Genomic DNA, 25,407 nt, shown 5'->3' on the forward strand with positions numbered 1-25,407 from the left:
CCTTTATTAAAAATGGGCCTCTGCTATTCAAATTTAACAAAATTCCATAGCGCCTTTGCAACTATTACAACAAGGATATTTGTGCAAGAGCCTACGCGTACAATATACAGCCAAATAAATTTGATTTTCTACACACACATACTATACAACATTTTATGCCTTTTGTCTCACGAAACTATATATTTTTTTTTTCGCTTGATGTTGCAGATGAAAATTGGGGCATGCCACTTGCCATAGCAGCGAACTTGCGTATACCGTATAAAATTGAAATTGGCGAGGATATACGTGATCTGCATGCACAGGACAAAATTGGTAAAGGTATGTATAGTGAATTTGAACTACTAAGAAATGGAAATATGTATCAAAAATTCGAGAGTAACTATAGTATGTGTGTACGATATTCGAAAAATAAAATAAATATATGTACGAGTATAGCACAATAATTTAAATATGTATACCATCATGAATATATATATACATAAATTTTACGGCAGTGTATTCGACTAAAGAGGATATTTCTTTTAATAACATCAAAATAAAAGAATTTTGGTTTCAAAACATTTTTAACTAAAGTAGCGCTCACACAATTTTTACATTTGTGAGTGGTGTTGTTTAGAAGTTTTAGTTCACGTCAATAAAAGAATTCCCGTAAAATACCACTATATTAATGCCAAAACCACATAAAACTGCAGGACCGGACGGGATAATACCTGCACAACTAACTAAGACACTGGATGTGCATGCGAAGTAGCTTTTATGTATTTACAAAGCCTGTTTCAAACTTAAACTAATACCGCTGACATGGAAAAATGTTTCGCCAAATGGCGAATAGGCCTCACATATTAACCCAAGGACCATAGGCCCATCAGCCGTTCCTCCTTTGTGTTTAAGACACTTCAAGTGATTGTTCTGACATCATCGACAGTCGTCTACTGTCTGTTGACCAATATGCTTACCGAAAAGGTTAATCTACAGAGACCGCGCTTGGTCGCTTATATCGAGGAGCTCCTTAGCGTTAAGAACCTCTGTCTCGTTGCTGTCTTGGATATTGAAGGCGCGTTGAACAACGTACTTCCGGAGGCTATTACAGGCGCGTGCGAAATGTCGAGTCTTGTGACGATGGGTACGCCCCAGGGAGGTTCTCTCCCCACTTTTGTGGGCCCTGACCATCAGCACACTTTTGCGTAGAACGAATGGGGGGGGGGAGAAAAAGTCGTTGCACACACCGATAACATTGCGATCGCTTTTAGTGGAAATTTTCTGCAAACGCTATGGGAGCCGATGCAGCGAATGCTTTGGGATGCATCTAAGTGGTCCACCCGCGGTGGCATAAGTGCACATGTCCAGTATGATCTGCATATGCAGAGCGCTCAGAACAACTCCACCTTACTTAGGGGCCTGGATATAGGGACTTAGTAGAGTGAAAACGGAACGGCAGAATAACTTTCAAGGCAAGGCACGACTAAGCAGATTCTTCCTGGTAAAGAACGCATTGGTATGCATTTTGACACTTACACGCTGCTACTTAGTGAATTTTTATACAAACAAGCAGAAGAAAGATGGAGTAAAATTACGACTTTTCGAATTTCCTGGCAGATGTGTCCTAATTGGGATCAGAAGCGGTCACGAAGGGTATGCTCTCTTAGAAGAGAGGGTATATCTAACGTTGTAGGGGCTCTAACCGGGCACTGTCTAATAGGTAAGCATGTAGAAAGGCTCGGCTTGCCTTTCCTAAGATGTTGCAGAAGCTACAAGGACTACGAAGAGGAGGAAACAGTCTTGCATCCCCTGTGTAAATGCCCTGCACTGTGTAGAAGCAGGCTGCGTCGGCTGCGGATTCACGGTTCTTTGCCGAACTTAGGGAAGTTTCGAATACTGACGTAAGTTGCCTGATAAAGTTCTTCAGCGATACGAAGTGGTTCAACATAGGGTGAATAATTGAACGGTGTCAAACTGTGGTAATACAATCGGCATGCTATCTATAGCCTAAGTGTACTCTTAACCCTCTCAGTACAAAAAATTACCTGCCAAAGCTAAAAATCTGAAAATTTGTTTACCGGCTGATTTTTCATCATTTATTTCAAAAATACAATCAAAAGTTTAGTTTTGATGTTATTCAGCGTCCATTATATTGAACCCTAGATTTGTACACAGGGAAGTGATATCAATAATTTTTCTTTCAAAACAGGGAAAAACATTTAACATTTTTTTCGGATCGCAATTCCCACGAAAAATAGTTAGTTTGCTCCTATATATGACAGTATTTAATATCGACATTTGTACCACTTTCCACTTTTGTGAATAAACACGGTCAACTACATTCCGAAAATACATTGAAAGCAATTCGGTAAATAAGAATATCGAGACCCTCTATGTGCGATTTTCACGAAAACTACTTTGTGATGTTAGAACCCATCTGGGACTTACCTATCATCACTGATGTTAATTCTGACTTTGCAATTTAATAGTAAGTTCTTCAGTCAAGCATTATATTTTATATCAGTAATATTAAGCTCTCTTGTGTTTTACATTCTTATACAAAAACCACGAAAGCTCGCTGTTTAAGCCAGAATTTCAAAAACTAAAAATTCATTAAACTGTTTTGGGATTAATATCTTCGTGGCTACAAAAGAATTAGCTCTACTTTTGAGATACATAAGACATGTTCCAAAAAGCAGCATAAATTTATTAAAAGCACACAAAACTTGACCTCTGTTATCTAATTAGAAATTTAAAAAAATTATATTTTTCCTCTTTATCTCTCTATCTTCTCTATTCAAATTGCGCGCGCCTTACNACTAAGAATTCATTAAACTGTTTTGGGATTAATATCTTCGTGGCTACAAAAGAATTAGCTCTACTTTTGAGATACATAAGACATGTTCCAAAAAGCAGCATAAATTTATTAAAAGCACACAAAACTTGACCTCTGTTATCTAATTAGAAATTTAAAAAAATTAAATTTTTCCTCTTTATCTCTCTATCTTCTATTCAAATTGCGCGCGCCTTATCCATCAACTTTTCTCCTACGTCTCTGCGACAGCCATCATCATCACAGCGGACATGAACGATGCCAGCACTTTGCATTTGCTGACGCAGCTGGTCGGCCTACGCCACACCAAAGTGCTGCTCATCGATGTGGTGGCCACCTCCTTCAATGCGGAGAATAATTTCTACAAAAATTTGGCGCGCATTAATGCCAGCTCTGAACTGATGTCCAACCTCTTGTTGCTCACTGTGTTGAGCGATAAGTACCGTCACTTTCTAAAGGTCGCCTTCGAAGATAATGGCATTGGGTTGGTGCAGAATTTCCGACAAATACGACGTTGGAAGGCGATGAGCAGTGAAGGCAAGCTGGGTGTTGGGGTCACCGAAGCAGCCGCTCTAAACTGGCCCATACACTTGGATAGCTCAGTGACGCGCGCCTTGCAGGAGCATGAAGATGCTATGGCCGCTGAGACGATAGATGGCAGTAGTAGTGATAAAGCAACAACCCGCACCACAACTGTGCGCCCGACGCGTGACACTTTGGCTGCCTTCGATGAATGCCCACAGCTGAGTGGCCTCAACTTTGTTGAGATTTGTCCGAATATCGAGAATGTGACGCGACATTGCGTCGATTTTATGTACAAGCTACGCAAACACAATATCAAGCGCAATGGCACGCTGCTGCAACAGTTACGGACATTGCTGAAGCAACTTTGCCACATACATCCGGTCACCGGATATACGAGCGCAGAGCAAGCGCGCATTGCTAGTTTGCGGAATTTTATTGACTTTTTTCATTTTTACGATTTTATAATTACCAATGTGCGGCAACAGCTAGAAGAAACAGCGTCGAAACAAATTCCAAAAACAACAAAACCGATAAGCGAACAAGCCACACAGCAACAAAAGCAAAATGGAAACGGAAATGCCAGCGGCGGTGGCAGTGGCAGCGCGACAAAAACCGGGAATGTCAATGCGAAAATGCCTAAATATGATTTTATTGTGTTGGATGTGGTGCGCGATAGTGCGATTGGCAACAACAACAATGGTTACAACAAAAGCAACGGCGGCGCTAATACTAGCAGTGTGGGTAGTACGAATACAGCAACAATTGACTTCAATGGTCGTGTCAATGTTGTCGCCAATTCAGCATCAGCGGATGTGAGGTCGACAGCGTCAACTGATTCTATCAAATGGCGCCCATTGTTGATTTTGGAGCAACATGAAATCAATTTAAACACTTATATTACACATTCCATTCAGCCGGGCTACGACGAGTGGTTGCTGGTGAGCACAGCACAGCTTTGGCAATGTGGCGCTATCTGCTGGACAATTGTGGCCATTTGCATTGGATTGCTGTTGATCATTGTGGCGGCGAGCGTAGCGGCGGGCATTGCAATGAGGTAAGTACTAACTATAGAGTGAGTTTAATGAATGAAAAATAAAAACGGCTATATCTTATGTGATGAGTATGCAGAAGTTTGATATTAGTAAAATTTTATGCTATTCAGCTGAATTTAGCACTAAATTATATAGTACCGGGTGATTTTTTAAGAGCTTGATACCTTTTTTTTTTAAAAAAACGCATAAAATTTGCAAAACTCATCGGTTCTTTATTTGAAACGTTAGATTGGTCCATGACATTTACTTTTTGAAGATAATTTCATTTAAATGTTGACCGCGGCTGCGTCTTAGGTGGTCCATTCGGAAAGTCCAATTTTGGGCAACTTTTTCGAGCATTTCGGCCGGAATAGCCCGAATTTCTTCGGAAATGTTGTCTTCCAAAGCTGGAATAGTTGCTGGCTTATTTCTGTAGACTTTAGACTTGACGTAGCCCCACAAAAAATAGTCTAAAGGCGTCAAATCGCATGATCTTGGTGGCCAACTTACCGGTCCATTTCTTGAGATGAATTGTTCTCCGAAGTTTTCCCTCAAAATGGCCATAGAATCGCGAGCTGTGTGGCATGTAGCGCCATCTTGTTGAAACCACATGTCAACCAAGTTCAGTTCTTCCATTTTTGGCAACAAAAAGTTTGTTAGCATCGAACGATAGCGATCGCCATTCACCGTAATACAGTTATAAAGCAGTGAATTGTGAGAGTAAATGCCGTTTTTTGGCAATTCAGCTTAATTCAGCAGCAACTTTTTTTGACGTGAGTTGGTTTTCTATTTGCTGCATACTCACCAAAGTAATATTTAGTGTAACCTAGACCTACTTCACACAATTCAGCTTTTATTCAGCAAATTTTTTATGTAAATTTGCTAATAAGATAGTGAAAACCAAAAAAGTTGTAGGATTGGTATAGAGAATTTATTAGAATAGTTCATTCAGCAATTGAAAGGGTGAGATGGTATCAAGATATATTTGATAAACCATGCTTGCTGAATATGCAAAAAGTACACATTTGTCGTTGGCGGGCAATAGAACTAAATATGTTCGGTAATAAGTTCAACTCAGCTTTTAATATATTTTTTTTTAATATATATTTAAATCATCCGTTTTTTTATTTAAATCAGTATTCGTGAATGCCTTCAGCCATTCAGCTAAATTTTGCTTTCATAATTTTAACAACGTAAATAGATGTGGTTCTTAAATAGGTAGCAGCACGAAGCTTGTATTCAGCGTACTTCAACAGCGTTCAAATATTAACTTAAATGCCTTCTTTCAGGCTAAGTTCTCTTTTCATTGCTTATTCAGCTGAATTCATCTTACAAAAAGATATAAAAACTATAATTAAAAACACCATTCATTTTTATTTAACTCTTGCACCAACGGGATGTATTCAGCAAATTTACTTGTAGGATAGTTTCAGTTAAGCCAGCAGTAGGTGGCAAATTCATATTTATTTAAGTACTCATATATTATTCAGCTCGTTTTTATTTCATTTTTATCACCAGCGGAATGTATTCAGCACAATTACTTGTGAGTAAATTTCCATCAGCTAGCACAAAGTTCACATTAATTTAAATATTTATATATTATTCAGCAAATTCAGCTCATTTTTATGGCCTTTTTCAGCGTTTGAGCACATTTACCTGTAGTACAATTTCAATTAAGCTAGCAGTAAGCAGTAAGTTCTAATTAATTTAAGTATTTATATATTGTTCAGCGTATTCAGATGATATTTATTTAAAGTTTTTCAGCAGCGGAATGTATTCAGCACATTTATTTTTAGGATAATTGCCATTCAGCTAGCAGTAAGCAGTAAATTCACATTGATTTAAGCATTTGTATATTATTTGGCGTAAGTCAGCTCATTTTTAGCCCTTTTTCACCATTTTAATGTATTCAGAATATATTTACTTGCAAGATAATTTCAATTCAGCTAGCAATAATCAGTAAATTATTATTTTGTTTTAATTTTTCCGCCGGCGAAATATATTCAGCACATTTCCTTTTAGGATAGTTTGAATTTAAGTAGCGGTAAGCATTAAATTCATATAAATTTAAGCATTTATATATTATTCAGCGTAATTCAGCATAGTTTTATTTCAGTTTTTCACCAGCGAAATCTATTCAGCACACTTACTTGTGAGATAATTTCAACTGAGTTAGCAGAGAGCAGTAAATTCATATAAATTTATCCATTTATATATCATTAAGCGTAATTCAGCTCAATTTTATTTAAATCTTTTCACCTGCTGAATGCTTTTCGCGCTATGACTTTAAATATATTTCTCATTCAGCTTGCTTTTGACAGCAAATTCGTTGTTAATACAGCATTTATATTTTATTCAGCGTATTTCAGCTCCTTCTCCCAAAAAAAAATATTCTGCTCGGTAATTAATCAACTATTTGGTAATCAGCTCTACTTATGTCAAGTGTTTGAAAATAATGCAGATGTTTTACACTGCAATTCATTATGCCACTTGATTAACCACAAATTCACCACCATAAATTTCGCCTCATTAAAAGACTAGGAAATTAAATGGAACTACCAACAATTAAATATATTATTACTCGTGCAAATAAATACACTTTTATGTTATCGATGTCTGACTAATTAATCTAATGAGCAGTCAGCCAATGCACTGTATTGGAGAGGCGTAAGTGGCAAGTGCCTAGCCAAGGGCAACACACGAATAAAGTATTTTTGAAAAGAGTAACTGATAGGCATCGCCGTCCCATCGACATCAACTCTCCTTTACAGAGAAATAGATGTATGTAGGTACATATGTATGGATTTTCCCATAAGCCCGCTTGCATCTTGCAAAGTTGGACATACATACAGACATACGTAAGCATTTTTTTATAAGAAGTTGAGTTATTTTTCACAGCTAAGCGCTTTCTTGCTCATACCTAGCGTGTTGCTGTACTCTCACACTTATTTGGCCAATTTGGCAAACTTTGAAGGAAAACTTTATTTTCGCGTACTTTTAACTGCCTGCCTTATAAGTGCCTATTCGTAAATATGTATTTAAGCTGATTTGGCACTTTCGTTTCAATTATAATTAGTAACGCTTTGAATGCCATATTGATTTTTCGACAGCACGCACAGAGATTTACCTACTTAACTTGTGTATCTCTTGAGTGCTTCTTGCCAAAATTCTACAATGGTGGTGCCAATTTCGCGCTAAATTCGAGCCTGCTATATCAACTTAGTATTCGAAAATTCTATACGTACAGGCACTGTTAGGTAATGCATTACTTGCGCTACAAATCGTAATGCATTTCTTAGAATAAAAATTTTATTTTTCTTTGGTAACTTTGACCCGCTGCGGCATAGTTCTGAGAAATGTTCAATTTAATTAAGTTTAAGTATTTGCCATTAATGTTCGGGATTATTCAACCCAACTGCTTTAATCGAAGCGCAGCATGTATTTATACGGGAAACAGAAAAATCATGGAAATGGTTTTGTATTATCGCACCGCTTTAAGGACGCTCTTTTCGCGAAGAAGCGAATATACTTATTAATTTCTTTCTGCAAATGACAATGACAGGAATCTAGATCACGACTTATAATATAGTTTCCGATGTCGTTGATTACGAATCTGAAGTCATTTTTTTCAATCAATATGAATGAAGAATTTTTAAACATTTAGCGGACTCACTTAGAGTTTGTTACTCAGGGGGTTTCGAGCTCGCTGATTATGAATCGGAGGCCAGATTGAAAAAATTCAATATGGCGGACCCTATATAACGGACAAAAAATCAAAACCGATTGAATTCGCTTAAAAACTTACAATTAAGGGTATTTAACAGGGAGTAAAATAATTTTAATCAGCATTTAATCATTATTTCATGATTTTTATTTGTTTCGCTTAAATATAATAATCGACGGAAATAATTATTTTTTTGATTTTAATTTTTTCGCTCGACAGAAATAATTATTTTTTTGATTTTCATTTTTTCGCTTAGAGATAATAATTATTATTGAGTCTTATTTTGTTGTTTGTTTGTTGATTTTTTTATTAAAATTTAAAAAATAATAATTATTTTCCAACCCTAGTGTTTAAGGACGCTCATTATGAATCTGAAATTAGATTTTGAAAATTCAAAATGGGCGGTTCCATATTTGGTCTACCATTTATCATTGTAAAATCATTAAAATCAAACGTAAGTACATGGCGTATGGGTAACATTCTCATCTCGTCTGTTGTAGTTCGGTACCATTTTATGACTAATTCGAAATTCACCGAAAATTGGCAAACTTTCTTTTTAAGCGAACTAAAAGGTTAAATTTTTGCGCTGAAAGTCGGCTCCAGCATTGGGCCTCCTTTAGGCTTTCTTTCATCCTTTATGAGGATAACCTATACAACTTAGAATAATATATTTGTTCCATATGTTATACTTATATATATTTTTTTTTGTTATTTTGAGCAAATTTAACTACGTACATACTTAAGTAAGTATATAAATCTTCATAAATATCTCCACACTGAAGCCTTTAATATTTACGATAGTATTTTTTTTTATACTAAGTATGGCTCTCTATTTTTAACCTAGAGCATAAACTAATCTGCATATGCAAAATTAATTTACAATAAAAAATATGCAATAATTTACAAAGCTGTATGAAATATTGTTTCCAGCAGCAATACTACTTACTAACAAAATAAACTTGAATGGCAAATATCTTTAAGTGAATCAATTAAAGTACAAAGCGCAGATTTACAGCGTGATCCCTCTGCTATTATTTTGAAAATAAAATAAAAAAGCAATCATTAAATTTCGCGCCGCATAATGTACATATATATATATATGTATGTATACAAATACACAACCATGCCACCAGTGCATATGATGCCTTCGTTTAGCAAACACGCATGCACTATGTAGGAGTATTTCCACATATATATGTACATATGTACATATGTACGTGTAGTAACGCTCGCAGTGTAGAAACTGGCAGTAAAACTCTGTTTAATTGCCAACAAAAATGCACATTTAGTGCAATTCGTGGTTATGGTTTTGCAGCTTGCAGCTATTCAACGCATTTGTAACACAATTCAGGGATAACTTAACTAGCTTCCCTTGGTATTAAAAAGTTTTTAGTTTTCAACGCTATTTGAAACTTTTGAATAGCTAACAAGAGACGTTACACAATTTTAAAGCAGAGACAAAAAATTGTCTTACTAAGTTTAATCAAAAATTCGTACTCTTACCGAAGTTTGTAAAACCTTAACAGCAGCTACCTTCATTTTGAAGGCGCACAAGCCTCGGGTATTTTCTCATAAAAGACATGGCGAAAGTCTTGAATCACACACATGCGAGAGTTATGAAGATCGGACTGTGAAGAGCAACCTATTCTTTCAACAACCTAGCGAATCTACTGAAACTGCCATTCATAGTCCCCCTACAAAAACTGAAAAGGCTCTGAAGTATGAAGAAAAAGCTATTTGTGCCCTTATGGACATTTCAGGAGCTTTTAGCAACATGTCTTATAACTAACGGAAATCTTGTACTTACTTATGAGTAATAATAATAATAATATTTTGGCGCTTACATATATGTTAGTGTTTGGCCGAGCTTCTCCTCCGATTCGTGGCGTGCGCCTTGAGGTTGTCACACAAAGGGGGAGGGCCCTCCCACCTAGAATATGGATTTAATGAAAAGCTTTTTTTAAGGCAAAAAGCTGCTCTCGCTAGGGATCGAACTGAGGTCGCACGGTGTGGTAGTACGCACCACTAACCACTCAGCTACAGCGACTGCATTGCTGTGTATCAATTAAACTCGCTAAAACTGCTATCGTAAAATTTGGTTTGTTGCTTGATTTAAGTGGCTTGGTACCCTGCGGAGAGACAAGGAGTAAGTTTTGCCATTCTGATTCCACTACTCGTGCAACCTACAACCATTTGGCGGCTTTAATGAATCTCAGCACCTGATGCGGGGAGAGACAGCTGCACCTATGAAATATTCTGCTGGAAACCCACGCAGAAAGTGTTCCATTGTCTCTTTTGAACCGGGTACTCGAAGCTGCTATCAGAATCTATAGATGGGTAAGGCAATCCTTTCGGCATTTACCCCAACGAGCCAGTGCCCTCTGAAGACTTTCGAGAGTTTCTAGGTATTTTCTTTGCTCATTCACAAAATTACCTCATTTTAAGTGGGTCATAGGACAGACGGAACTGCCGAGTAATAGTCGAGTCTAGTCTTCGAGTGATAAGTTTCGGCAAGTCATCCTTTTAACTCCCTGAGCCGCTCATCGCTAGTTCGTCCGCTGTTGGGTTTCTGAAAATTTTTCATCCTGGAAAACGTTTACATGATCTGATAGGTGGAATGATGGCTTTTTCTTATATTGCTCAATGAGGGATTGAACAATGCCCTGACAGTTTTTTCATCCAGAGCCCCAAGGCACGCAGTCTGATGTAGTTTTTTAACTATATAATACATATTAAGGGTTGGTCACGAAATTAGCGCCCCATAAGAGAGCATTTATATTGACACTTACTAAGAGGAAAAGTTATCTATGACTGATTTCAACCTCAGTCGAACAAACAGATGTATTTCTATTTGGTTAAAATTCCTTGGGGCAACTTTTGAACGCACATCTATCTTTGTTTGCTCTGGGAACCTAAATTTTATTTTGATAGAGTGACGCGTCACTCAACTTTAATCATATTAAAAGCTGAAATAAGTCGTGCAGTGCGATTAGCTCGATGAAGAAATGAAATTTATTTCTTCTGCCACCATGAGCTATGTAAATATCCTTCAATAGATATTTTCCGCGCTCTTTCTCCAGCACTTCCAATGCGTCTTCAAACAAAAAGTTTCATTCGCAAATCACAGCGAACTCAAAACCTAAAACAAAAGTCCCTGATTTAGACTTAATTCAGCAATTCAGCGCAATTAAAATTCTATTCAGCAACTACTTTTTCGCGCAAGAATTTCACTGCGGTATCATTGCCAGCACATTTTGATCAACAACCATATCACCGTACAGCAGCCGCAATTTAACGGCACCCGCGCCATAAAGGGGACCACTAAATGAGAACAAACTTCTGTGTAATGAGTACCAAACTACTGCATGTATTTATTCCTATGTATAGGAGTTAAGAGCCTGTCAGACGTGGCAATATTTCCGTCTTTCGCACGCAATTCGCTGTCAAATTGAGAAAGAGAAATTTTATTTCGATGTGTGAACAGCCAGAAAGATCTTTCTGTCACCTTTCGGAAATCAGTTTCAGAAATAAAAGTTGCAAGGTGGGACTGCAACTGCAAGAGCGAAAATCGATTTCGGAAATATATTTCAACTTGCTCGTGCTGCACTAGCAATTTTTATTTCTTCTGCAAGTGCTGTCAAACTAATCGAGTGTTGCCGTGTGGCCCTGATCGTGAATTTGTGTAAAATGATAAAAAATATTGTTGAATTAAATATCAAAAATGCTTGAAATATATTATTTTGCTTAATATAATTAATCGTTAAATTATTGTTTACACGACAAATATGTTAATTATAACCTATATTTTCTCGCTTTTACAAGAGAAATAGCAAACAAACGACAACCTAACCGCTCATGGTTGCATTTTAGTATCGAGAAAGATTGCCAGAAACTCATTCGCTGTGTGAACAGCCAAAAAGCGATTTCAGAAATTTTTCCTGCAATTCGCCGTTCGGAAATAAAAACCTCTTTCGAAAGACACTTTCCATGCAAGGTGTGACTGCTCATGCAACTGATTTCTCAATTTGACAGCCTTTCCGAAATTTATTGCATCGAAATATATTGCCACGTCTGACACGCTCTTTAGATTGCACGCATCTGCATCAGAAAAAAAAGAGAAAACAACAAAACTTTTGACTACCACGCGCTACAAAGCAAACTCGGCGAAAGTTCAGCGTCACACAAGCTGTAGAGAGAGAAGTAGGTTTGTATGTATGTAGTTAGCACGAGTAGTTTTGCTATGAAATCCCGGAGGGTAGTGTGCGAAGTTTAAGCAGACAAAGCGCCCAAGTTAATGACAAATTTGCTGCTATTGCTGCGCTGCTGATCTGCAGAGGGTCGGTCGGTCTACCACACTGAATTATTATAAAGTACATAGTTGAGCGTGAAACTTTAGCGTAGCTCATTAATAAAGTTCCACAGCTTTAACTGCGGTTATTTTAACTTATTATGAGTGGATGTTGTTGTTGTTGCGCGTAGTGTTATTTTTTATATGCATCCCCACACAGACGCATACACTCAGTATGCCTGCAAATGACAGGTTAATACACAAGTGGATCTCATTTTCAGTTCATCACAGCCGCCAACGGCAATAATACTCGTATTCGCTCATAGCTCTCAAGTTAATGGTATTTTTTAAGAGCTTTCTCTATTTACGGCGTACATAAGAAGAAAAAAATAATAATTTGCGGCTTTAACTTTTCTGTTTTAGTACACAAATTTTCGTACTAATTATCCCACTTATGCTGGTTTACTTTCAGGAATTACTTGCTGCGTAAGCGCCTCTCGAAAGGACCTAACAAAATTGTGCTATCCGCTGATGACTTTGTCTTCCCAGTCGATTCGCGTAGGGTAAGTGGCGTTGATTTTGTAGTTGTTTTATTGTAGCATAAAATGCTCGTAAGAGAGTAAAGATTGTGGTTACTTAGCTGACCTACGAAATGGTTTTATTACAACTTAAGAGACGCTAGTTGTAAAAAAGATATTTGTGCATAGAAGTGTTCGTATTTAACGATTGCCGTAAATTTAAATGAAAGTGCATACTTAAACAATTATTTGCGGTGTTTCATGAAACAGGCCGAAGAAGAAGAATGATGATTTGTAGTTAAGAGGTTTTTGATGCCAATCCACTGTGGGATAAATCACGAAAAGTCAGGCTATATATAGTAGACAGTAGTCTAGAGGCTTAAAATTTGGAACACAAGCTTCTTTAGTGAATATAAGTATGAGGTGTTAATATAAAAAAAATCCACCCACAAATGCGCCAATTTTCATATAACGGTATTTTTTATAAACTCAAAGTATTATATTTGGAAAGCTCTAGCAAAGAAACAAAAGGTAACAAAATCTTACACTGGGCTTAAATTAAAGCTAAAACTATTGAAAACTGTCTCTGAAAGCACCATCTCTGCATCTTGATCCAAAGGTTAGTTATAGTCATTAATTGAACAGCAAAAACTGTTTTTGGGATTTCTTTTTCAATAGCACCATTTTCCAGTATTTTTTTGTTGTTCAATAAATGACTATAAGTGATTATCAGGTCAAGTGCAGGACTGTATTTTTAGGGATAGTAGTCGAGAGTTCTAGCTTTATTTTATACCTAAGCGGAATGTTCTGTCAACTTCTCTTTCTTTGCTAGAGCTTCTGAAATATGGCAAAAAACGCGATTTTCTGACATTTTGAACTGGTTTTTCTCAAAATCTTGACCAAATGGAAGCTTTATACTTACGGACTCATAATTAGCACAAATAGGTCTATCAAAAACAGCTTTAACATTTGCCGCACAAAAATCAGTGTTGCCCAATACCCAACAAAAATGTTAGCGCCTAATTTCTTTCTCCGCACTCAATTACAGACAGCAATATTAGTATTAAATTAAAAAATTAAATAATTCGGAGAAATTCATATCCATTCATCCGCTAACATACTGCTATCGAACCTTTTTTAACGGTAAAAATTCTAAATAACAGAATCTTTTCCGTTCAGGTCGATGAGGGCATCGAAGCGATGCTCTGCTGTTGGCTACAGCAGCTACAGGAGTTTGGTGGCCCTGAAGTGGATAAACCCGATTTGCTCAAAGGTTCAATTGGGTCGTTAAAAAATCTTGGCCTCATCATACCAGGCGGCGGTACGGCAACCGCCACTGGCGCTGGTACAACAACGGCAAATGGCGGTAAAGGTACATCGGGCAGCAATAGCTTGGCGCGCCATAATCCTGCGCTGCTGGATATGCGCGCACGCTACAATGGCGATTTGGTGCAGCTTAAAGAGATACCCTTGAATGGCTCAACAGAGTTGAAGGCCAAAGCAATGGACTTGCTTGTGCTGGCGCATGGCATGCGACATGAGAACATTAACCCCTTAATTGGTACGTAATAAATACTTTTAGCAGCGGCGCGTTTAATTAAAGGTTATTTTGTGAAAACTTTTTCTTATTCACTTCCCTTCCGCTGTCATACAATTAGGTTGGCTATCCGACCCAAATCGCACTGCCATGGTGTTCGATTACTGCTCACGCGGCTCACTGCAAGATGTGCTCATCATGGACGAAATCAAATTGGATTGGAGTTTCCGTCTCAGCCTGCTGACGGATTTGGTGCGTGGCATGCGCTACTTGCACACCTCAGCGCTGCGCGTTCATGGCACATTAACGTCTCGTAATTGTGTGGTGGACGCGCGTTGGGTGCTAAAAATAACTGATTATGGGCTCGCCACATTCTACGAAGCGCAAGGCTTACTGCCACCCACACGCACCGCCAAGGAACTGCTGTGGACAGCGCCGGAATTGTTGCGCACAATGAAGACCCATCATCATCACCATGGGCGCGTATTGGGCACACAAATGGGTGATGTCTACTCGTTTGGCATTATCATGCAGGAGGTGGTGGTGCGCGGTGAGCCCTATTGTATGCTGTCGCTGTCGCCGGATGAGATAATAGCGAAGATTAAAAAGCCACCGCCGCTGATACGACCCTCCGTATCGAAGGGTGCCGCACCGCCCGAAGCTATCAATATTATGCGTCAATGCTGGGCTGAGCAGCCGGACATGCGACCGGACTTTAATTCGTGAGTATTGCACAGCTAGAAGTCTATTTACTGGCTGTCTATATTTATTGTTAATGCGCCTATCACGCGAATGCGGAACGATGGGCATACATATACATAAATATATATGCGATGTGGTGTTTTGCGTTGAACATACATACATACATACATACATAGTTACGTATGTGCATATAAACCTATTGATTTAAGGGTATTTTCTGCTTTACTCTTTATTTACTTTTCCGTTCCGTAATCTATCTACGGCGTTGACGTATTGTGCCTGCTGGCTATTGGTGACAACCTTAATGACTTCGCCAATGATGTGCTATTGATAAAATGTGTCTGCTCGCTGTTAACTTTTGACAGCGTTTACGAGCGTTTTAAGATGCTCAATCATGGTCGCAAGGTGAATTTCGTAGATACAATGTTTCAAATGCTCGAAAAGTACTCGAATAATTTGGAGGAGTTGATACGAGAGCGCACCGATCAGCTGGATATTGAAAGGAAGAAAACTGAACAGTTGTTAAATCGCATGCTGCCGAGGTAAGTATTGATTTTGAGGAATTTTAGCAATAAAAATACAAATGTACTTGTATGTACACTAGAGATGCACATAACCAATGGACCGGAACCAGAAAACCGGGTTCTTTAAAGAGCCGAAACTCGATTCAAAAAGAACCGTACGACGGTTTCGTAAGATTCGTAACTCGATTCTAAAATACCCGAAAACCGGTTCCGAAAGAACCGAAACTCGACTGCAAAAGACCCAAAAACTCGATTCCAAAAGAATCGAAACCCTTTTCCAAAAGCTCCGAAAAACGGTTCCAGAAAAACCAGAAAATGATCTCAGAATAACCGAAAAATAAGTAAAAAGGACTGAAAAACCATTCCAAAAGAACCGAAAGCGATATGTATTATGGAGTTCTGAGTTGATCTACCAAATTTTGTTCGTTTCGAGGCACTATATCATATAGCCGCCATATACCCGATCTGGCCGACTTACATTCACTTTGTTGTTTTTCATGCTATCAACTTGAGATTCTGTTTGTATTCATATTCAGCCTTATCATGAGCTCCATTTTCCCCCGAAACGGTTCACTTTTCACTTTTTGTTTCCATGTATTTACTATGGGCGGAATAAAAATTTTTGGGTGAATTTTCTTTCGGGCGAAACTCAGGATTAGGCAGATTATGAAGTTCTGAGTTGACCTACAAAGTGTTTTCCTTTGACTTCAATATTATGCGGCAAACAGAGATTTGAATGCATGAAAAGAGCAGCGACAACATCGAAAAAAACATGTTCGAAAACGTGCATTTAAATTCAATTTCCTTACTTTACTTTACTTTGTAACAAAAATATGCAGAGAAATTTAATTTTTGCAAAAACTTTTTAAAATGATTTGTAAGGCTATTTCGGTAGGGCCTCACATCACTAATAAACACACATATTGACAACTTTTAACAATTTATTTTTTGTTATTTAATTCTAGTTATTTTTTTATAGAAATATAATTTATTCTGAAAAATCCGTAAAACTTTTCGCAAAAATTTGCAACGATTTAATTAGGTCCCTTAGAAATATTTTGAGTATGCGGTTTTACAGCCCATTGAATTGTAATAAAATGCAAGTTTGAAGCAGCTGGGACCGTTAATTTTTGGCAATTTTTTGTGATTTTTCGATAAGAATAATAAATATGGATACCAGCTGTTAAAAGTTCACTCTAACGCTGGATTTCCACTAAGCACTAAATGGCGAAAATTGTAATGAGTAGTCATTGAATTCATTTCCACATGGCATATTTTCAATGCCTCCATTTTTTTGTAATTTCAATGCCTAGTGAAAATTTGACATAAGTCTTCGTCCTCTGAATCCGATAAATAAGAATCGTCATAAATCAAAGGTATCTAGTAGGCGTATATGGCTCATTAATGGATTGAGTTAGGTTACTCATACTGTAACCGTTAAGAAGTCCACATAGTTAAAATTATCAAATCAAATTGTCAAATGTACCCTGAAATGGTTTTCGAGGCTGCACAATGGCAAATGAAGTGCTTAATACTCCCATCCTTTGCTAGTCCTGCATCTATGCCTACGCAGTATTTTGCAGGGTATCCCATTTGCGTCGTATACGGAAAACAGCCGAAGCACATTGTTCAACTTGCACTGCTCTGATAAAGAGATGAGCAAAGGGGATAGGATATTTGTTTACCTGAAATATCTTCAAACCTGCTAATGGACCGTGTCGAGATTGACAAAGCGCGACTCCCCAGGACCATGTTACCTTAAAAATGGAAAGATATACATAGCCCCCGTCTTCTCTCTATAGAGCTACGCTCTTGCTGGGTTACTTTCCCAACAGATGGCTTGAGGCTAAGATCGTGTTTATACCAAAAATGGGTAAGCCGGACCATGGTTATGAACGAACTCCTTTTCACACTGAACAGCCAAGGCTTTGAGACGCAAGGCTATGCAGATGATCTGGTCATCTTGTGTAACAGGGCTACATGACGACCACCGCTTGCAACAATTCTTACGCATCACTTGAAAACGGTGTGAAGATAAGGACTAATATTGTTCCATTTACTCGCAGGAGGAAATTATCTGCGACTAAACTCACTTAGAGCGGAACAAGAATAGAATTTTCCAGTGAAGCTAAGTATCTAGGGGTAACTCTTGATAAAACACTCAACTGAAATACAAATTTGGACACTGTTATCAACAAGGCTATTCATGTGTCTTTGGTAAAACATGGGACCTTTCTTCCAACACAGTGGATGGAATTTCCAGGGCACATAATCTGTTCTTCAAAATAAGCTTCAAATAAATTAATCAATTTACGCAGGGATACTGATCCCTTCGCAGTGAAATTATTCTCTCAGAAACAAACGTCTGTCGCATTTTTGAGCTGCACGAAGAAACGCCAGAACACATTCTGTGTGAATGTAACGCCTTCGCATTTTGCAATGAGAGAGTACACAATCCACTGACATCTTATTACCATAATTCTTTTACATTTGCAGTTCAGTGGCGGAAAAACTGAAAATGGGCTTAGCTGTCGAACCGGAGGAGTTTTCCGATGTGACGATATATTTTAGCGACATCGTTGGTTTTACAACGATTGCTGCACACTGCAGTCCCGTGCAGGTTGTCGATCTACTAAATGATCTCTATACCATATTTGATGCGACTATCAATGCATACAATGTGTATAAGGTGAGTTTGTGGATTTAAAACTAGAAGGAAAATCCAATCTTGTCTTATCTATATACTTAAATGAACGCCCTTTTTCTGACCTTTCCTTAGGTGGAGACAATAGGCGATGCGTATATGGTGGTCAGTGGCTTGCCGGTCAAAATACCCGATCATGCAGAACAAATCGCTACAATGGCTTTAGATTTGCTACACCAAAGTGGCCGCTTTAATGTGAAACATTTGCCAGGTGTGCCACTACAGTTGCGTATAGGATTGCATACAGGGCCCTGCTGTGCAGGCGTGGTGGGGCTAACTATGCCGCGTTATTGTCTATTTGGCGATACGGTGAACACGGCATCGCGCATGGAGTCTACGGGTAAGAATCGATGCACCAAAGCGTGCTGGGTTTTGGTAAAGTAGTGAGGAAATTTTTTTTTGTATCTGTAGGCTCCTCTTGGCGCATACACATGTCGCAGGAGACGCGCGATCGTTTGGAAGCACGTGGCGGCTATGCGATAGAGCCACGTGGGTTGATCGATATTAAAGGCAAAGGGATGATGAACACTTTTTGGCTGCTGGGCAAGAAGGGATTTGATAAACCGCTACCTACACCACCGCCGATTGGGTAAGTCTTTGAACTACATAATTTTCAAAGCAACGAAGAGATCTTTATAACTAACTTAATTGACCATGTATTTTTTTAACAATATAATGCTTTCATAGTGAATCACATGGGTGAGTTTAGTGAGAAAAGCCAAAAAGTATTTTTACACACTTTCTCTCGCACTTTAGTTAATACTCTAACATTCCCTTTTCCCCCATATATTATTGCAGCCTCGATGAGTCGCTCATACGCAACTCAATTACACTCAAAGCACAAGCGAATAAATCACGCAACAGCACCAACCNGGGTGAGTTTAGTGAGAAAAGCCAAAAAGTATTTTTACACACTTTCTCTCACACTTTCTCTCGCTAAAGCTAAAGTAAAGTAAATACTCTAACATTCCCTTTTCCCCATCTATTGCAGCCTCGATGAGTCGCTCATACGCAACTCAATTACACTCAAAGCACAAGCGAATAAATCACGCAACAGCACCAACGCGTCTTCGAGTCAGTCTTCCTCGCTGGCCGGCGAATCGGTCGAGGTGAAAGTGGAGATCACTCCACCCACCAATGCGGATGTTTGTTCATCGAACTTGCCAAACTCCTACTCGCTCGACTCCACCTCGACCAACACGATCAGCCCAAATATCACGCTCTGTCCCGAATTCCCCACCAAAACGCCCAACGCCAGTCCGCAATCGCGCAAGATGTCCGAACTCCCGCCCGACAACCTGCTCACGCCCAGCACTTTTAATCGCCTTCCCAGCTCCGCAGGCGGTTCTTCGTCACGTCTGTATAAAAAAATTGAGGAGATGATGGACCTCAGTTCACCTTACAATCACTACAAATGCCTCAGCCCCAGCGAAAGCAACCTCACGCAATTTTACGATGCCAAATATCTCTACAGTAGCGTCGGTGTTTGCAGCGCCGTCGTTGGGGGTAGTGGTGGTGGTAGTGGCTCTGGCGGTGGTAGCGTACACAGCAGTAGCGTAAAGTTCGATTCAAAGCCCGGCTCAAGTCGTCTACTGCGCCGTCAATTTAGTCTCGATCGTGACGATACGCAATCGAAATTGGATCATCATCATCACCATCAACATCATCAAAGTTCACTACAAGTCACACACACAATGTCGCTCTCGAATAAGTCCTCCATGCTGGACATACCCATTTTGCATGACACCTCACGCAGTCCGAAGGGTACGCTCACACGTGCGCACAAACAGAATTCGACTTCGATTACACAAGATCTTGAAAAAATTGAAGAGATACCACTTTCACCTGCATCCTCACAGCATCACAGTAGTTTGGATAGCAATTTGAATCGCAGTCCACCCTCAACGGTCGAGGCACAAACACCACCGACGAGTGCCAAAATGGCAGCCGCACTGCTGTCGGCGCCCACCTCGCCAGCGCCATCGCGCTCCTTAAATGGTGTTGGTTATAGCGTTGTCGGCGGCACTGTAACGGAGAGTCCCACCACAGATGCATCGACGGCGACTACGACGGCTTCAGTAAATTCGAGCAACACGACGCCGGGGGAAGATAGTGAGATGCGACGCAATGAACTGACGCTCAATGTGGAGACTTTATTGAGCAGGTAGGGGACAATTTAAGGCGTGCACACATATGTAAGTTGTGAACGCCACCAAGTGGCGGTTGAGAATTGAAAAAGGAAAAATATGTCATTTAAATTTTGTGATGTTTTAAGTATTTAACTTTGACAACTCGAGTTGCAATTATTATTTTTTTTAGATAAATTTTAATTTAATCTCTCATCCTAAAGTAAAGTTATACGCTTAATTCGCACTGTGCCGAAAGTCTACGTTCGAGTAGATTGTGAAACTTCAGTTCCATGCAGTAGTACAATTTAATTCGAAATGACAAGTCGTGTGATGATTAGTGAATATCTAGGAAATTTGTAGGTTATTATTAGGAAAGTACGAATATTAGGCAAATATACTATTAACGTGATGTTGGCGGTTGTTTTCTGGTATCGGTCTGTGAAGGTAGTGGAGTGTGAAGTTTGATAGTAAGCGGCGATGACGAGCGTAATATTTATTAGTTTTTTATTGGTTTTCCTACTGTATGTGCTGGTATTTATTGATATGTGACTAGTTGAAGATCAAAATAATATTAATATTTAAAAGTGTGTTAATTGAAGTGACCGATTTATAAACGTATATTCATTCTATTAATTCGAATGCAAAAGTTACGAAATTTATACTGTCTAACTGTGAAAATGTACTTCTGGCGTACCTAGTACAGATGGCATTGTTATTTTCCGCTATTTTTCATATTTCCAATATAACTTATATTAGGGCGGAGTAATTTGTTCCGAGCTAAATTTTCCAAGAAAGTGTATAGCTTATTCAAATCCTACGATTAATTCTAAGCAAAAAGGGTGAATAGACTCTATACAAAAAATGGCATTTTATCCTCTCAATTATTAAAAGAAAAATCAGTAGATATATTGTGTGAAGAAAACACAAAGTTTTGCATATGAGAATTTAATTTCGTTAAAAAAAAATTATAATACACTAATATTTCTTTTAAAAATTAGGAGGATCGGATGCCATTTTTGGTATATATTCTGTTCATCGTATTTGCTTACTTTTTTCGAAATTGCTCCACTTTTTCCGAAATTAAATTACTCCGCCCTAATGTACATACATATATTTCCTATGGAGCCATGGCCTGTTTATCACAGGAGCAATATGAATTTCACCTAAATGAATTCCTTTTTATCTATATGTATTTCTAGATAGAATTAAATTATGCATCCGTTTGACCAAAAGATTGTTACAAAATTGTCTTGTTTGCCCGCCACATGGCGCTGAAGGTCTGATGTTTCCACCTAGCGGGGAAAAGTAGTACCCGTTGCACGGTTATTTTCTTGCCAATTCTCTTCAGCAATTGCAGGCGATTTAGGCTGCCGTCTAGAGATAGTGAGACGGAAGTTAACGAGCTCCATAAAACCTAAACCTAAGGTTCAGATTGGATGTAGTTTTGGCTGCGGGGTACTCAATTTGAATTCCTGTAAGAGCGCGTCAATTAATGCAGTTGACGCAACCGATGTGTACAAACCAATATTTAGTATACGTGGCCTTCTTACGGAGTACCTTCATTGATAGTAAACCTTGCCTTCTCAAAGGTTAAAATAAAGATTTGCTGTTAAGGAGTTGGAGTGTGCTAAGTTGGGTTCGGAAAAAGCCCATTCCTTTAACTATCGACCAGTTATTCGCCCAGACATTGGATTGGCTAGTGTTTTTGCCTACTAAGGCTTTGGGAAGGTGCGAATAGACAGTCACCGGCTCTAGTGCTCAAACAATTTCGCCACTACCGGTACCTTCAAAGTACAGCATCCTCTGCAAGCACCCCGTTTGCTTAGAGCACTTAATGGCCGCAAAGGATGACCCCCTCGCTCGCCAAGGGTACTTGTGGTTCAAAATCCATTTCGAACTCCACATATGGCACTACGGAGACAAAGACGGGACACTTTTAATGTAAGAAAAGGTTATGAACAGCAGCAACTGGGGCAGAAAAAATTACAAACGTGGACAAAAGTAATGAAGGGATGGCAAGTCCATAAAGTAGCTTCACGACAATGCGGCCTGGGCAGTTTTTGGGGTGGTTTTATAATGAGCTCTTGCGTTTTATTCAACGCCTTCCAGATCACGAACAGGTCGAGTTCCCGTTTGATCGCTTGGAGGGAAATCGGCACCTCCTCCATCAGCATGCTTTCCGACAAACCACCCTCTTTGCCAAATCTGTCGGCCTCCTTATTTCCCGTGGCGCCGGAGTATGCCGGAACCCAGTGCAGATGTACGTCACTACTGGTATGTAGCAAATCCAGAGCTGTCATGCACTCCGCCACATTTCTAGAGGAAGTACTCTGCGATAGTAGCGCCTTTATCACAGTATAACTGTCAACATCTCCTCCGCCCTTCTTATGGCCAGTACCTGCGCCTGGAAAATGCTGCAGTAGTTTGTCAGCATATAGGATTTGTTGAGGCCGAACTCCGATCATACGACTTCATACGCGTAGCATAATGCTTCGCGACAACTTTTGACGCTTCATTCTAGGCCGATAGGTCTTCCGGAAATAGATGCAACAAGGTGAAAAATGCTGCCTTTGGTGTAGTCCTAAATAAGTGCCACTGTGATAATACGCTCACTTGCGGCGTACCCTTGCTAACCGGTTTGGTGGTCTCATGCCTACACCACTGCGCCGAAACAATTCTGCAGCTCAGAACTGACATTGTTAATCTGACAGGACAATGAAAGCAAAGGTACCACCTTTGTAAAATGAGACTTTCTGAAGATTGTATGACCTCTCGGAGCAAACCCTAGATCCTATACTCTGTGGTGGCCTATAGACTTGTAAACCTTGGAAGCAGCCTTGGGTTGGAGTTACTTCTTAAGAGTTACCTCAATAGTTTTTACTAGGTCGCAGCGCCAGTGTGCCGTGATAATAAAAATCTTCTTTATTCTTTCAATTCCGCTTATTCCTCGCAGAGATATAAAAATTTATAGTATGCGATTTAAACAATGCAAATTCAAAATGGCGGACTTAACATAGTTTCAATCACACATTTTAAATTTTTATATCTCAACGAGAAATCATCACCACTGAAAAAATAAAGGCGATTTTTAAAGGTGAAGAAGCGCATTTTAAGTTAAAAATTGTGCCAATATGCGAAAATATACGGTACCGAACAAAAGTTTTGGCACTGTTAATTTTTCGCAGCATAGAGAGTTGCAAATTAGTATGCAAATTTATTGAATTTTCCTGAGTTTTGCACTAATTTTTAATGTTTTATCTTTGTGTTTTTTGATGTAGAATGAACTTAATTTTTATAAAAAATTATGGAAAATAAATTAGAATAAAAAACTTTGCTTATAGTGCAAAAAATGCACTGTGCCAATACATTTGTCCGGCACTGTATACACATAATTTGTTGAAATTTTCCAAAAATGGATTTTTTCAAACTTTTAAGTTAGAATATCTCATGAACCTGGTGGAGTAATTGTGAAACCGGAAAGAGGAAATAGAGGGTCCAGTTTTTTCCAAAATTTTTTGTAATTGTTTTCTTCTTTCTCCGCGTCGAAGAACCAAACTTTATTTTATTTGGCAGCTTTCGTATTTGTGTTGCAAACAAAGGTAGCAAAAATAAAAACTTATCAAAGTTAGTGGCGTTTTCTCAAATAGGTTCCAAAATTTATGAAACTGCACTTCAAACACATTTTTTAAGAACAAAATTTGTGTTTAAAAAAAAGATAAGGTTTAAAAACTACATGAGAAAATGGACCTTAGTACCTAAAAATGTGTTATCTTTTACTTGCTCTATGAAAAACACTAAATGAATTTTTAAACTTAAATGTGTCTATTTTTGAACGACAATCGTTACTACTTAAACCTGGTAATAGTAAAAAACTAGTAATTTAAATGAAAAAATATAGCAAAGAAATTTAGAAAATATTTTAAAAGTTAAATTTATATACCGAAATACATGCATAACAATAAAAAATAAATAAAAATAAAATATAAGAAACGAAGCCTCTGAAAGGGCTCATGTAATATTTCCAATTAAAAAAGAAAAACAATTTATTATAAATGTTTTAGCAATTGGCCAAATAAAATAAATGTATGTAGAGAAAAAGGCGCACAATTAGTATGCCAATAGCATGAGTGAAAAATGTAAGGCTTTTGCCAACGAAATGCCAAAAATGTAACTGAAAATACCTATAACGGTACAAACTTATTAAAAACAGAAATATATATGTAAAATAAGACAAGAGAGAAGTAGTTAAGTATCAGAATTTGCGAATACATACGAATGCATGTATATGAGCAAATCTCACGAGTTGTTTTTTTTTTTTAGTGGCACTCCCTTCTCTCGCCGAAAAAAAAACGCTAAAGCATTAAATATTTCTGCATTTATTTGAACCAATTTAGTTTCAGAATTAAGTTCAATTAAAAAAAAAAAACAAGTACTTAAAAAGTTTTAACCCTAAGACGTTCACTCGACATTTTTCTTTTAATAACTTTGGGAAGTTTTGAGATAGAATGTTCACACTTATGGCAATTAAAGTTGGCACCAAAAACAAGATATCTGTGAAGTTTCAAAAGTGTGCCACCAAATTTAAAAAAATGGCAGCATAAAATATAACGATTTTTTTATTTTATTTTAACAAACACGTTTTTGTCGAAAAATGTAACAACTCGTAAGATTTGCTCTTATATGTATATCACAAAGAATAACTAAGTTTGCTAAAAATATTCTCAATTGTCTAAGCAAAATAAAATCTACAAGTATACAAAAAAAAACTTGAAACAGCTCCCGAATATTTTACTGATTAAAATAACATCCGAAAACACAAACACACTTATGTACATACATATGTATAAATATAGTCCCCTCCAATTAACCTTGAAGCGATGTTTAGTATGAATTTATATGTATCTAGTATAAAT

At 38.2% G+C, this 25,407-nt stretch overlaps 1 protein-coding gene across 1 annotated transcript; it reads left to right on the plus strand.

Annotated features, from left to right (window-relative positions):
- Positions 1–207: 207 nt before the first annotated feature.
- On the plus strand, positions 208–21,382 carry LOC108371374 (uncharacterized; the record flags this gene model as incomplete). Its single annotated transcript, XM_017626923.1, has 11 exons — positions 208–318; positions 3,044–4,391; positions 12,853–12,943; positions 14,078–14,459; positions 14,557–15,157; positions 15,503–15,679; positions 18,158–18,350; positions 18,441–18,705; positions 18,777–18,954; positions 19,053–19,064; positions 19,357–21,382. Coding segments are annotated over 11 exons (4,535 nt in total), but the record flags the coding sequence as incomplete, so codon positions are not given.
- Positions 21,383–25,407: the final 4,025 nt, after the last annotated feature.

The sequence above is a fragment of the Rhagoletis zephyria genome, unplaced genomic scaffold (assembly GCF_001687245.7).
Source record: "Rhagoletis zephyria isolate East Lansing unplaced genomic scaffold, Rhagoletis_zephyria_1.1 Rzeph_scaffold_04928, whole genome shotgun sequence".
In the NCBI taxonomy this organism is placed as follows: Eukaryota; Metazoa; Arthropoda; class Insecta; order Diptera; family Tephritidae; genus Rhagoletis; species Rhagoletis zephyria.